This window comes from Pelophylax lessonae (assembly GCF_965119305.1).
Source record: "Pelophylax lessonae genome assembly, chromosome: 7".
NCBI lineage: Eukaryota > Metazoa > Chordata > Amphibia > Anura > Ranidae > Pelophylax > Pelophylax lessonae.
In genome coordinates, this window is record NC_138774.1 from 192374081 (window position 1) to 192389254 (window position 15174).

At 45.8% G+C, this 15174-nt stretch overlaps 1 protein-coding gene across 1 annotated transcript in view; it reads left to right on the forward strand.

Moving 5' to 3' along the window:
• The window catches only part of FAM50A (family with sequence similarity 50 member A), a gene marked incomplete at its 3' end in the record, with an annotated part of 54278 nt that overhangs the window by 25909 nt on the left and 13195 nt on the right, over positions 1-15174 (forward strand). Inside the window, exon 8 of the mRNA XM_082264189.1 lies at positions 1072-1148. Coding sequence (XP_082120315.1) covers positions 1072-1148 — 77 coding nt within the window. The remainder of the gene's footprint in view (positions 1-1071; positions 1149-15174) is intronic.

The following is a 15174-nucleotide window of genomic DNA, read 5'->3' on the forward strand; positions in this document are numbered from 1 at the left end:
ATACTCTGGATGTAATTCAGGCAGTTAGTATTTACTTGAATTGTCGGCACAGGTCTGGAATCCTGGTTTGTGCTGCCGGAAGGGTTCTGGAAAGGCTGAATGCATCCAGGGCAACTATTTATCATAGGATCTGCCAGTTAATCATTCAAATCTATGGTTTGAAAGGGCAAAATCCCACCCTTGCTGGGGAGAGCTTCTCTACCAGGTGTATGGGTGCATCTTGGGCTATCCGCCATCAGGCGTCAGTGGCTTAGGTTGCAAGGTCACTACTTGGCCTTTGGTTCATACATTCACAAGGTTTTTACCAGGTGCATGTCAAAACCGCAGATGATACTGCCTTGGCCTCAGCGTATTACAAACAGCAGAGTAGGTCCTTCTCTGGTGGCAGTTTTCTGTGATGGTGTCTCCCTCCCCTAAAGTACATTGCTTTGGGTCATCCCAGATAGTAATTATTATGGCTGCTCTGTGTCCCATGATGTATGATGAAGAAAATTGGATTTTTCCTACATTCTTACCTGTAAAATCCATTTCTGGAAATACATCACGGACACAGAGGTCCCTCCCCCTCTTTTTTGGGATATTCATTGCTTTGCTACAAAACTGAGGTACTTCTTGTGTAGGAGGGGTTCTATAGGGGAGGACTTCTGTCTTTTTGCTTGCCAGTGTCCATTCACCTATAGGTGGTGCATAACCCAGATAGTAATTATTATGGCTGCTCTGGTCCTGTGATTTACTCCAATAAATTGATTTTACAGGTAAGAATGTAGGAAAAATCCAATTTTTTTTTTTTTTTTTTTTTATGGGTTCCAAGAAACACAGAAGAAGCTTTGTTTAAAACAAAGGTGTGTGCAGCTTGGTTCTGGTGCTTGCTTCCATAGATTTAATAGGTTTGTGTTATATTTTTGACAGGGTTCCTTTTATTATAGTGTTCGGGCGCAACACTGTTTAAACTTTGGTTTAGTAATGACCGGTCTGCCTTTAGTAACCTCTCATGGTCATACAGGGGAGAAGGAGCTGAGCTGCTTCCAATAGCTCTTTTCATTTATATAAACATGCTGTTTTTCGCTCCAGATGAAGAAAGGAAATACCATCCAGCAATTCCTGCAGAAAGCCCTGGAGATCCTGCGGAAAGACTTCAGTGAACTCCGGTGAGGAGCATTGTGCAGATTTATTTCTAGACTTGAGAATGAAGTGACAATAAGATGTAGTTCTATCCAGAGAGAAGGGAAACCTCATGCATTTAAAGCGCACACACACAGCCCTAATTTCAGCATATCTATTCTCAGTGGAGAGATGTTCGAAGAGGAATTTAGAAGCAAACTGCAGCAGTTATAGCTGAGGAAAAGACAAATGAGAAGAATGTATTTCCCTCATCCTTGTCTTCATATGCTCCTACACAAGATCAATGTTTTCAGGCCTCTTTTCATATGGCCTATGGATTAAACCTTCTTTATCAAAGTAAAGGACAGTCAGTTTATATTGTTAATATGAACCAGTTAGATTGTTTTGCTTAAACTGGCCTTTAACCACTTCCCAACCGGACCATAGTACAGTGAAGTCCTTGGTTGGAAGTTAAATACTGGGGTTATGGCTGCAGCAAATCCCTCTCTCCCCTAGTGAGTAACTTGCGTTCGTATTTCTGGCACCCAAATGCATTACCTTACATTTTCCAACATTAAACCTCATTTGCCATGTAGATGCCCACCCCATTATTTTGTTCAGGTCTTTTTGTAAGGCTTCCACATCCTGCGTAGAAGTTATTGCCCTGCTTTATTTAGTATCGTCCTCAAATACTGCGATTGAGCTGTTTATCCCATCCTCCAGGTAGTTTATGAATACATTTTTTAAACCGGATTGGTCCCAGGACAGATCCTTGGAGGACCCCACTTTCCACACCAGACCATTCCGAGTACTCCCCATTTATCACCACCCTCTGGACTCGCCCCTGAAGCCAGTTTTCAATCCAGGTACTCACCCTATGGTACATACCTATGTACCTTATTTTGTACAGTAAACCTTTGTGGGGAACTGTATCAAATGCCATTGCAAAATACAGATACACCACATCCACAGGCCTTCTTTTATCTAGATGACAGTTCACTTCTTCATAGAAGGTTAATAGATTGGTCTGGCAAGGGTAATTTTTCATGAATCCATGCTGATTACTACTAATGATACCGTTTTCGTTACTAAAATCTTGTATATAGTCCCTTATCATCCCCTCCAATAGCTATTGATGTTAGGCTAACCGGCCTGTAGTTCCCAGGGTATATGTCTCTGCCCTTTTTTTTTTCTAAATCTTGGTACCACGTTGGCTTTTCTCCAATCAGCTGGTACCATTCCCGTCAGTAGACTATCCATAAAAATGAGGAACAATGGTCTGGTTATCACCTGGCTGAGTTCCTTAAGGACCCTTGGGTGTAAGCCATCTGGTCCCGGTGACTTATTTACAGTCAAATCCATAAATATTGGTACATCGACACAATTCTAATCTTTTTGGCTCTCTTCACCACCACAATGGATTTGAAATGAAACAAACAAGATGTGCTTTAACTGCAGACTTTCAGCTTTAATTTGAGGGTATTTACATCCAAATGAGGTGAACGGTGTAGGAAGACAACAGTTTGTATATGTGACTCCCACTTTTTAAGGGACTAAAAGTAATGGGACAGATTAACAATCATAAATCAAACTTTCACTTTTTAATACTTGGTTGCAAATCCTTTGCAGTCAATTACAGCCGGAAGTCTGGAATGCATAGACATCACCAGACGCTGGGTTTCATCCCTGGTGATGCTCTGCCAGGCCTCTACTGCAACTGTCTTCAGTTCCTGCTTGTTCTTGGGGCATTTTCCCTTCAGTTTGTCTTCAGCAAGTGAAATGCATGCTCAATCGGATTCAGGTCAGGTGATTGACTTGGCCATTGCTTAACATTCCACTTCTTTCCCTAAAAAAACTCTTTGGTTGCTTTCGCAGTATGCTTCGGGTCATTGTCCATCTGCACTGTGAAGCGCCGTCCAATGAGTTCTGAAGCATTTGACTGAATATAAGCAGATAATATTGCCCGAAACACTTTAGAATTCATCCTGCTGCTTTTGTCAGCATCATCAATAAATACAACAGAACCAGTTCCATTGGCAGCCATACATGCCCATGCTATGACACTACCACCGCCATGCTTCACTGAGGAGGTGGTATGCTTTGGATCATGAGTAGTTCCTTTCCTTCTCCATACTCTTCTCTTCCCATCACGCTTTTTAGATGTTTGGCAAATTCTAATCTGGCCTTCCTGTTTTTGAGACTCGCCAATGGTTTACATCATGGGTGTCCAACCTTTTGGCTTCTCTGGGCCACATTGAGTGTAGAGAAATTTTCTCGGGCCGCATATAAAATATATACTATAGTTAAGGTATGTAATAAAATGCCGCCGCGCCCCCCGCACTAATTTTACACAACTAGAGGATGAACAAATGAAATGGAATCCGTATACAGAGGATTACTTTTTCTGAGAGATAATAAAGGAACACTAACCACCATGACCACTTCAGTGATTTGAAGTGGTCATGGTGGTAGGAGTCAGAAACATTGCACATGCTCGCCTCCCTCCCCTCCGAGGCAGCCTCTGCCTACCATTAGTTGGAAGCTGCTGTGGCCGTGCCCCCGACCCAACTTCCTTCCTCCCCAGAAAAAAAAAATTGTCAGGGGGCAGTGGGCCGCAGCTTGGACATGCCTGGTTTATATCTTGTGGTGAACCCTCTGTATTCACTATGGTGAAGTCTTCTCTTGATTGTTGACTTTGACACACATACACATACCTCCTGGAGAGTGTTCTTGATCTGGCCAACTGTTGTGAAGGGTGTTTTCTTCACCAGGGAAAGAATTCTTTGGTCATCCACCACAGTTGTTTTCCGTGGTCCTCCAGGTCTTTTGGTGCTGCTGAGCTCACCGGTGCGTTCTTTCTTTTTAAGGATGTTCCAAACAGTTGATTTGGCCACACCTAATGTTTTTGCTATCTCTCTGATGGGTTTGTTTTTTCAGCCTAATGATGGCTTGCTTCACTGATAGTGACAGCTCTTTGGATCTCATATTGAGAGTTGACAGCAACAGATTCCAAATGCAAATAGCACACTTGTAATTAACTCTGGACCTTTTTATCTGCTCCTTGTAAATGGGATAATGAGGGAATAACACACATCTGGCCATGGAACAGCTGAGCAGCCAATTGTCCCATTACTTTTGGTCCCTTAAAAAGTGGGAGAGACATATACAAACTGTTGTAATTCCTACACCGTTCACCTGATTCGGATGTAAATACCCTCAAATTAAAGCACATCTTGTTTCATTTCAAATCCATTGTGGTGGCGTATAGAGCCAAAAAGATTAGAATTGTGTCGATGTCCCAATATTTATGGACCTGACTGTATATTAAGTTTTTTAAGTCTAGTTCCGAGTCTTCTGTTAACCATGAGGGTGCTTCCAGTGAGTGACGTGTTATTAACTTTAACATTACAGTTTAGGTTATGGATTCCCCCTAATTCTTTTGTGAAGACTGAGGAGAAGAATTTATTTAGAACCTTCCCTTCTCCATTAGAGGAGAAAAACGAATGGTACAACTAAAGTTGCCCAGTCTGGAGTTGCAGACTTTAGAGGCACAAACTGAGTAGGCACAATTGATTTAATTAAAATCTATACATTTTATTGAAGATATACATTAAAAAGGAAACAATTTACAGCATATAAAAGAGATTGCCCTTTGTGGAAAAAGGCTCCATGTAAGTTCAGAGTGAATATACAAGCATTATACACAATTGGTTTGCAAGAGATACGTGTGTTGTACTGATCTGGCAAGGTCAACGCGTTTCTCATTACGCTTCTTCAGAACCCCAGATGGTTAGGTAATCTCTTAACAAAGTAAGCAAAAATATATAATAATTAGTTAGTTATCCATACATACAATTGCATTTATATAGAAAAACTCTTTACAATTGTCATGAGAACTAATAAGCCAATGTATAGACCAACCTCCTCCAGTGCAACATGCTGTGTCATCCACAGTGAACTACGGCCGATGGGGGGCAAACAGAACCCACCTATGTTGCAAAATAATAGTATTAAGGACTATGATAGTCTTCCCTTCTCCATGTCCTCTATACCAAAATTCTCTTTGTCGTCCTTCATGGGGCCAATATTTTCTGGCCTCACTTTCTTACTATTTATATACTTAAAGATATTATTTGTTTTTTTTACTCTCCTCCGCTATGTGCATTTTAGTTTTCTATCTTAGCCACCTTGATTGTGCGCTTACATTTCTTATTGCATTCTTTTTAATGGTGGAATGCTACCAATGACCCCTCAGCCTTGAATTTTTTGAAGACCCTTTCTTTAATTTTTTTATGCATTTTTACGTAGGAGTTTAGCCACGCAGGGTTTATTTTAGCTCTTTTAAACATATTCCCTGTTTGAAAGCACTGGCCAATACCTTTTTATTTAGTATGTTCTTAAAGCACTCCCATTTTTCCTCAGTGTTCTTTGTTCCTAGTATTCTATCCCATTTCCCTCTAGCAAAGAGTGCAGTTTAGGGAAGTTGGCTCTTTTGAAATTCAGTGTCCTTGTTATTACCCTTGTGTTTCCTATTTCTGTGGTTTATACTGAAACGAATTGATCTATGGTCACTGTTTCATAAGTTGGCCCGTATTTCTACATCCGCAATCAGGTCTGTATTGTTAGTAATCAGTAGGTCTTGTAATGCATTATTTCTTGTTGGTGCGTTCACCATCTGACCAATGAAATTGTGCTGCGAAATGGGAAGCCTTAAATGAATGCGCAGTTCCTTCTGCCCAGTCTGTATCTGGATAATTCAAATTCCCCATTATAATGACATTTCTCATCCTTGTCACCATTTCAAGCTGTGATAGGAGGTCCGCCTCCCCCTCCTCCCTCTGGTTGGGAGGTCCTATAGCATATGCCCAATGCTACTTTACACATAGTACCTTCCCTTTTGAAGCTCTACCCATAGGGATTCCTCCTCCTCCCTAGCTCCATTCATAATATCGTCCCTCATATTTACTTGCACATCATTCCTGATATACAGGCATACCCCTCCTTTTTACCCTCCCTATCGCTGCGATAAAGGCAATACCCCTGAATGGTTGCCAGCCAATCATGAAAGCTGTCAAACCAAGTCTCTGAAAATCCCACAAAATCGAAATCCTCATACATTAGCAGCCTCATACATGAGCAGCCCCAGTTCTCCCATCTTGTTAAACAGACTTCTAGCATTGGCATACATACCTTTTATAATTTTGGAAGTGGCAGCTTGAGGGTGTATTCCTGCCACTTTCCACTGGTTTGCAAGCTTACCTGTATGATCAGTAGCCCCTGATCCGGTGGTTGCAGCGGCTGAGGAAAGATGACCTCAGCTTAACTCCATGGTCTGAGGACCAGAGCAATTAGCATTAAAGAAAGCATTAGATCAATGTTTGTGTGTTTACTCCTCCCTATTGGTGCTGGGATCACATTAGCTGATGAGAAAAGGAGTGACCGAGAAGAGAAACATTGGAATACTAGTCAGTGTGCAAAAGTATGCTTTGGACGAATAAATCACCTCCAGCGTTGGGTGTCCTACGTTTGTGGATGCTGCTGGGTTATGTAAAACTATTAGTGTAGTTTTTTACATTTTAGAATGGGGTGCCTCAAGATTGTGCAGATATTTAAAGGGTGCCTTGACTGACATAAGTTTGAGAAACACTGCTTTAGCAGATTAAACACACAATCAGATTATCGAACGATCTGTCTTCCGTTTTTTGTGGAAAGTGAAGAGGTTATTTTCATACGAATTATCCCGTACGACAGAATTCTACTTCAGAAGTGATGTCATGTGTTGGATTGTTTTGTATGTGTTCTTTCATCTCTGAGCATGCCTAGTCTTGCTCTTAAGATTTTTTTTCTGTCAATCTGTAGTAATGAGACGAAAATCGGACGTTGTATTACTGACAACAAAAATTTTATAGCCTGCACATCAGGATTTTGTCAGCCGAAAAGTCTGAGTTGGCTGTCGAAAGCACCATACTAACAATCCGAAAATCAGCAGATCGGTCTTCGGACAAATTTTCCCTATAGATTTTCTTATTGTGTGTACAGGCCTTAAGGCTGGCCATAGATGATGCTGGGAGAACATAGTGATTATTGCTAGCAGCTATAGCCGCTGGCAATAATAGCATATAAAAATTTGACATGCTGATTTTACCCAAGTTGATTTATGGATCAACTTGGATACAATCAGCCTGCCCATAGATGGTTTGAATCTCTGCCAGTTTCTGCTTAACCAGCAGAAATACGATCCCTCTATGGCCAGCTTAACAGAGTTTACCATGCTGGAAGAGATATGTTTGTCATAAAACATTGTGATGCGCACAGAAAAATGGCAAGGCATGCATGATTCGAACCATATCGATGCATGATTCAAATCCTATAATGGGAATTTAAGGATTTGTTGAGTTGTTTACTAAGGACATAGATGTAGTTACCTGGGTCCCTGTACCCAAATGGAGCTTACATTAATTTTCATAGCACATCAATACTCATGAGCCAGATAATATACTGGTGTGTTTTTGGTATATGGAGGGAACCCTTTGGGACAGCATATAAGCCCTATGCAGATGGTGTCACTGGTGGGTTTTGAGCTCATGATCCAGTCATGCAAGGTGTCAGTTGCTAATCTAACAGCATTTGCATTCCATTTAATGCAGAGTAATATACCAACTTAAATTTGTTTAATTAATTCAGGGAAAGTGTACAGGTATTTTTGGTCAATTCAATCTTTTTTTTCAAGTGTATGCACTGATGATTTTATATAAATTTTAATGACTATAAATATTTCTCATTCATTCATTTACTGACACAGCTCCTGATTCTTCTTAACCAATGGGTTATACTGCCTCTACAGGAGTAGGACACTAGGCAGGAAAAGGCTTGACTACGCCTATGGGCAGTCCCAGGGGGTATACACCCACTCTCAGCTATAGGCCACTCAGTTTTTTTTCAGCCTAGTCAGGAGTTAGTACCTAGTTCCTTGCTGGGATCTCTGGTTTTAGCGATTTTGTTAATTTTAAATGGAATTTATTGTTTTATTCCTGTAAGAAATATAATCAAGTGCCGGACTGGGCAAAGAATTGGATAATATAGATTGTTAGGCTCCCCCCAGGCCAACCAGCAAGCGCGTGCAGACCGCAGCTCCGTGCTAGGTCGGCCGTGACATAGCCCCACTGGACGGGGGCTGGCCTGCGAGTTAAACGTCTCGTGAGGACGCATACCAATTGGCTTCGGCCTGAGTCGCAGCATTTCCTTCTGGCCGACAGCACACACATTATGATGGAGTGGTGTCCTGTCTGGAGCGGTGCCCACTCGGTTCCTGGTGTGGTAAGTAGCTGTCCCCCCACTACCCCTGGAGGGTTTTGGGATGGTCGTGGGTCCCTCCCTGGGATGGTCAGAGCCCCAAGTTCCCCTCCCTTCCCCTCTAAAATTTTGGTCGCTGTGGGCCTTTCATTTGTGGACCCTTGGCCAGCATCCCCTTTGCGGGACCGCAGTCGGCGGCCTCCCCTGATTGTTTTCGGGGTGAGCTCAGTATATATGGACCCTACTGGGTCTGCGTCCATGCAACCTGAGTGTTCAGACAGTGAGGATGATTCTTCTGCTCTTCTAGCCACACTTAAATAGGCACTGGTGGATGCACTGTTTGTGTCAGTGCATGAAACTTTAAAAATAGAGGTTGCGGCTGATACCGCGTCTGAGGCACTGGTTCCTTTTGGCACCAACAGGCCCTCCAAAACGGCGAGGGTGTTCCTCCTTCCGCTTACCTTGACAACATTGTCAAAAACCATGGGGTTGTCCAAAACGCAGTGGTTGCTAGGCGTTTTTTGCTTGCGGTATCCTTATGAGTATTCTCTGTGTAAAAGGTAAACGATCCCACCTGTAGTGGACTCGCCCGTTTCCAGGTCAAATTGAGTTACCTTCATCCCGGGTGAGGAGTTCCCGACCTTTACAGGTCCAGCTAGTAGGGAAGGCGGATGCTCTGGTCCGCCATATGTGCGCTGTGGCTGGTTCGGCGATTAGGCCGGTAATTACTATTGCCCTGGTGTATTGTCTGGCTGAAATGCTGGTCTGCAGACTAGACTTCCCATCGCTTTCCCCCGTTTTGCCGTGGACGAGGAGCATTATCAGTTTGAGGCGCTGACCTTTGGTCTCGCTTCCGCACCTCGGGTATTCATGGGAGTGTTGGCCCCGGTGCTGGCATTTTTTGAGTCAGTGGGGGATTGCGGTACTGGGGTGCCTGGATGATTTTATGCGAGCGGAGTCTCCCGACTGCTGTGATTGACTACTGGAGATTGCTCTGTGAACTCTGAGGGAGTTCAGTGGGATCCTGAACATTCAAGAGTCTGCTTTGCTTCGGTCTACAAAAAAATGGCCTATCTGGGTCTGACTCTGGACTCAGAGTGTTTCTTCCCTGGGAAAAACTCTAGACATTGCCGGAGGCAATTCAGCTTCTGTTGTTCAGCAGACGGTCATCCCTCCGGGCTTGAATGGGCCAGCAGACGGTCATCCCCTTGAATGGGCCAGATGGTATCCACCCTTAAGAGATGGTCTGTTTGTACAGTTCCACACACGATCTCTGCTAAACAGATGCTAGTGAAATTGATCAAGTATCTACGGTCTCTACAGGTGACTTCACTCTCTGGCACTTCAACAGGGAAAATCCTTCTCCTCCTGCACTGGACAATTGTCTCCACGGATGCCAGACTGTCTGGATGGGGAGGCGTCCTCCGCACCGACGTGCTCAGGATGTCGATTAGTGTACTGGAACTCCGAGCGATCAGCCTTTGTTTGGCTCATTGGACAATCGTCTTCAAGGGTGTCCGATACTAATTCATTCGGACAATGCCATGGCCGTGATCTGTCAATCATCAAGGGGGCATAAGAAGCATCCTGGCGGCTTGGTAAGTAACCGCCATTCTAGGGTGGGCTGACTGATTCATTCCAGCCCTTCCAAACTTCTGCCATGACTCCTGTGCAGGATTCAGGCAGAAGGGATTCTGGTCATTCTAGTGGCTCCAGCCTGGTCTCGCCGGTCTTGGAATGCCAGTCTGGTATGGCTGGTCGCCGATGCTCCTTGGGGACTTCCTCTCAGGGAGGATCTGCATGGATCATTCTTCTCTCCTACTTTACAGTCACTGACTTTAACGGCTTGGCAGTTGAACGCCAGGTGCTGAAGGGTGGAGGTTTGTTTAAATTGGTGATTTCCGGGGGCGTGGCCAGCGCGGGACCTAGATGGACGTCTGATCCTCCGCTCCGGCTCCAGGCTTGCTGAATCCAGCGACATCCTCACAGCTAAAGTCGGCATCCAGCTCCAGATCGTCCTCCCAACCTGCCCTGCACCCGTAGCTATGTCCGGGAAGAGGAAAAACGTCAAGGGCCCGCAGAAACTTACTGCTTTCTTCCCGCCACCATCCCGGAGCGGTCGACAAGATGGCGCCGGCGGCTCGGACCTTGCCGCTCCGGAGCAGCGGCGGGCGCATTACTCGGACCTGCCTGACGATCTACCTCTGGGGGACCACCCGACCTCAGGTACTGTGTCCCCACGAACCCCTGACCCGTCCAGCCTCTCCTGTAGCAGTCCTGCCAAATCTAAACTCAGGCTGGATGTACCAGACCGGGCCTTGACTACAGGCCGCACAGGAGCCTCCCTGCTGCCAGTGTCCCTGGGACCGTCTCCCATTGCAGCCTTCCCAACACTAGGCAAGCCGATCCTGGACACTGCCCTTAAGGACATGATGTTCACCCTACATACGTCCCTACAATCGGATATAATGACACTTGCCAATAGATTCACCACAGAAATACACTCCCTGGGTGATAGAGTGCACAATGTGGAATCTTCCATGACAGCCATGGTGGACACCGTTAATGATTTAGTTGAAGCACACGAGGAAAACCTAACAGAACATCAGTGGCTTCAAGCCAAAATCGCAGACCTGGAGGATCGCTCCAGGCGAAATAATTTAAAAATCCGGGGCATCCCTAAGTCAGTCATGCCAGCAGAGCTACACAAATTCGCACTGGACTTATTCACTACACTAATCCCTGGAGCAACCCCTCTAGACCTCACAATTGATCGCATACATAGGGTTCCAAAGCCACCTTTCTTATCCCAGCAAGTTCCTCGTGATACCCTGTTGAGGGTGCACTTCTATCACATCAAAGAAAATATCCTACAAAAGTCTAGACAGCTGGGTCAATTCCCAGATCCGTACTCCACTATCCAGATATTTGCCGACCTCTCCAAGCATACTTTGGACATGAGGAGGCAGTTGTCCACAATAACCAAAGCCCTCCGAAATCATAACCTCCCCTACAAGTGGAAACACCCCTCCAAGATACTGGTAGATAGGAATGGCACCTCTCATGCTATCACTAATTTACAGAGAGGCTTGGTACTATTGCAATCATGGGGGATCATACCTGAGGTCCAACCTCCAGCGGGAGTCAAGAAGTCTCCAAGCAGAGTACCACAGCAGTGGCATACAGTGCCCTCCCGTGATCCACAAGAAGCCTGATACGACACCGCACTACTCCTCTATGACTTGGTACCTTTTGCTGTTCTTTTCAGTTTTTGTGCACACTGGATGTTAGTCTGCAACGGCGGGCATGCCTGGAGCTGATAGGCCTGATTGGCTACTTGACTGTTTACCCCCACCAGGAGACGGCTACATATGCCGCAGTTCTCCAATTTGTTTGGTCTACCTATGTTGTCCTCTTTGCTGGACTGTTTTGTTCTCTGTTCTTTGTCCCCCCTTTTCCCCGCAAGCAGGCACCTTCATCACTCCTACGCTACATGTTCTGTACCAGCTCACCAAGAATTCTACCTGCACACGAGACAGTGGCAGCTTTCAAGAGCCCTAAAACTTCCCGGCAAGCACCGGACTCTGAATCATCTGGTCTCCTATGGCAACCTTGGCCTCCACCTCAACGCCTTCGTGTGAGTAGCTACACCACACGCAGACCCTTAACCTTCAAGGATGGTTAAAATCCTATCAATGAACGTTAATGGCTTAAACCACCCAGCCAAGCGAGCCTCACTATGGCTGACTGCGACACGGCACCAGGCGCAGATTGTCTGCGTCCAAGAGACTCATTTTTTGGACTCCCATGCACCTACCTGTACACACAAGGACTTTCCAACTGTCTTCATGGCTTCCTGCCCCAAAAAGAGGAAGGGGGTACTGATTGCGATCCACAAGTCACTAGACTTTTCACACATAACTACCATTGCTGATCCCAATGGGAGATATCTTATCCTCGTCTGCACCGTTGACGGCCTCACTATGACTATAGCCACAGTGTACGCCCCTAACATCAGGCAACTGCGGTTCCTAAATCGCACTATCAAATTGATCAGGAATGCCCAAAAGGGCCCTTTGATACTGTGTGGGGACTTCAACCTACCACCGGATAAATTTTTGGACACTTCAGCAGAACCCACTAGACTGCGGATGTCCCTGCAGGGATTCATACACAAGAATGAACTATTTGATGTGTGGCGGTGCCATCATCCCTCCGACAAGGAATTTTCTCATCACTCTGCGGTTCATAATTCTTATGCACGCATAGATGTTATGTTGTCTGATAGAGCGATTTTACAGAGGTCCGTGGATTCAGAGATAGCCCCTATCACCTGGTCTGATCATGCCCCAGTCATGATCACCTTTAACATCTCCTCCACTTCCCAGGCGCCCAAACCTTGGCGTGCAAGGGCTGATGTCCTCAAGTCCCCAACAAATGCGGACAGCCTTAGACACTCCATATCAGAGTTTTTCCAAAGGAATGTGGGGTCGGTATCGGGATCCGCGGTCCTCTGGAATGCCCATAAGGCATTTAGTAGGGGTATATTAATGCAACTGCAGCATAGAATGAATAAACAAAGGTCACGGGATATCGACAGGCTCACACGGGAGATAGTGTCATTAGAATCCAGGAACCAATCTGCACCCACGGTAGATCTTAGGCAGCAGCTAGTGGCGCTCAGGCAGGAACTCAGGAGCCACCTGTTAGGCTCTTATGAACGCAATCTCCAGAAATCTAAGGCGAAATACTACGCCACCAGCAACAAGGCAGGCAAACTCCTTGCCGCCAAAATAAAAGGCCGACGTCTTAAAAGTAGGATCACCTCCCTCAAACATCCCTCCACAGGTGCTGTGCTCCAGGGCCCCAGGGACATCGCAAACGCATTTAGTACATACTACGACACCCTTTATAACCTTCAAGCAAACCAACCCTCCTTACCCACACCAGAACTCATAAATGCCTTTCTAGACACAATCACACTTCCCTCCTTGACCCAGGAACAACTGGCCCACCTTAACGAGCCCTTTACTGACGAAGAGGTGCACTCTGCAATTATGTCCTTACCATCCGGGAAATCACCTGGCCCGGATGGTATAATTAACGAATACTACAAGCAACTTAGACATACTGGCCCCCCCCTATGCTCAGTCTTCAATGAGGCTGCTTCGTCCTCGTCATTTCCATCGGAAATGCTCAAAGCCACTATTATTACCCTCCCTAAACCAGGTAAAGAACCTACTGCCCCACAGAACTTCCGCCCGATATCGTTGTTAAATACGGACGTTAAAATATATGCCAAGGCGGTTGCAACCAGATTAATGCAGTACCTGCCACAGCTAATCCATAAAGACCAAGCGGGTTTCACCAAGGGAAGACAATCGGCCGATGCGACGCGACGACTCATCAACGTCATTCACTCAGCCCGCGCCTCTCGAACGCCTTCTCTGCTCCTTTCTTTGGACGCGGAGAAGGCGTTCGACAGGGTGCACTGGGGATACTTGCGGGAAATGCTCGGCCGCTTCGGTATTGAGGGCAGGATGCACTCAGCGATAATGGCGCTGTATGCCAACCCTTCGGCCCAAGTATTGGCGGACAACACACTCTCCACCCCGTTCCTAATCACAAATGGGACGAGACAGGGGTGCCCCCTGTCTCCTCTCATTTTTAACCTGGCTATAGAACCTCTGGCCCAGAAAATTCGCTCGGACCCCAGAATCACTGGCATCCAGGTGGGCCCCCAAGAACATCGCATAACTCTCTTTGCGGATGACGTCATCCTTATGGTAACGAACCCGTCTACTTCCCTACCGCAAATCAAACAAATTCTTGCAGATTTCGGACATATTTCCCTATATAAAGTTAACGAGAATAAATCGTATATCTTAGACCTAGGGGTGGACGGCACTACCAGGAATCTCCTTGAACGTTCCCATACAAATGGTCAGATTCGGGTGTAACCTACCTGGGGATTAAGCTAACCAATACCACTAATAACTTGTTCCAGGCCAACTATGCCCCTTTTAAGTCCCAATTGTCTGAGGAACTCCAGTCCCTCTCCAAGTTTGAACTCACTTGGTCGGGGAGACTGGCAGCCTTCAAAATGTGCACCCTGCCCAAACTCCTATACCTGTTCAGATCCTTGCCTATCCCCATTCCCATGTCTTACATAAACTCAATCCAGGGTATGGTCTCCAGGTACCTCTGGCAAGGCAAACGTGCCAGATGTGCAAGGAGTATTTTAATGAGATCTACTGCTGTGGGCGGTGCAGCCATGCCGAACCTGATAGACTACTACTGGGCCTCTCTGCTATCACAATTGAGAACTTGGTTCCAATCGACCCCCGACAACATTTGGGGCTCCATGGAGCAGGCCGCGACCTCGCGTTTCGACCTTTGTTCTTGGCTCTGTAGTAGAAAAAGGGGTGCGGGTCTACCCAAACACCGGTCGCCAACTGTCAAAGCATCAGTGCTGGCATGGCTTCACTTGACGCACACTAAATGGAAAGATGCCCCGCTTATGGACATTGTCCTTCCGATAACAAGTGTCCTGCAAATAACCCCAGATATTGATCTGTCTGCTTGGCAACGAACTCCCCCTATTTACCTACACAACCGATTTGGTGATAGCACACTGAAGCCCTTCCCACAGCTTGCGGAGGAGTTACATATAGATCACAAAGAATGGTTCCGATATAAACAAATTTCTTCCTGCATCTCTCATAACCCTCAACTAAGAGCTAGAATTCCCCTGCGGGCCTGGCACTATCTCACAGCACC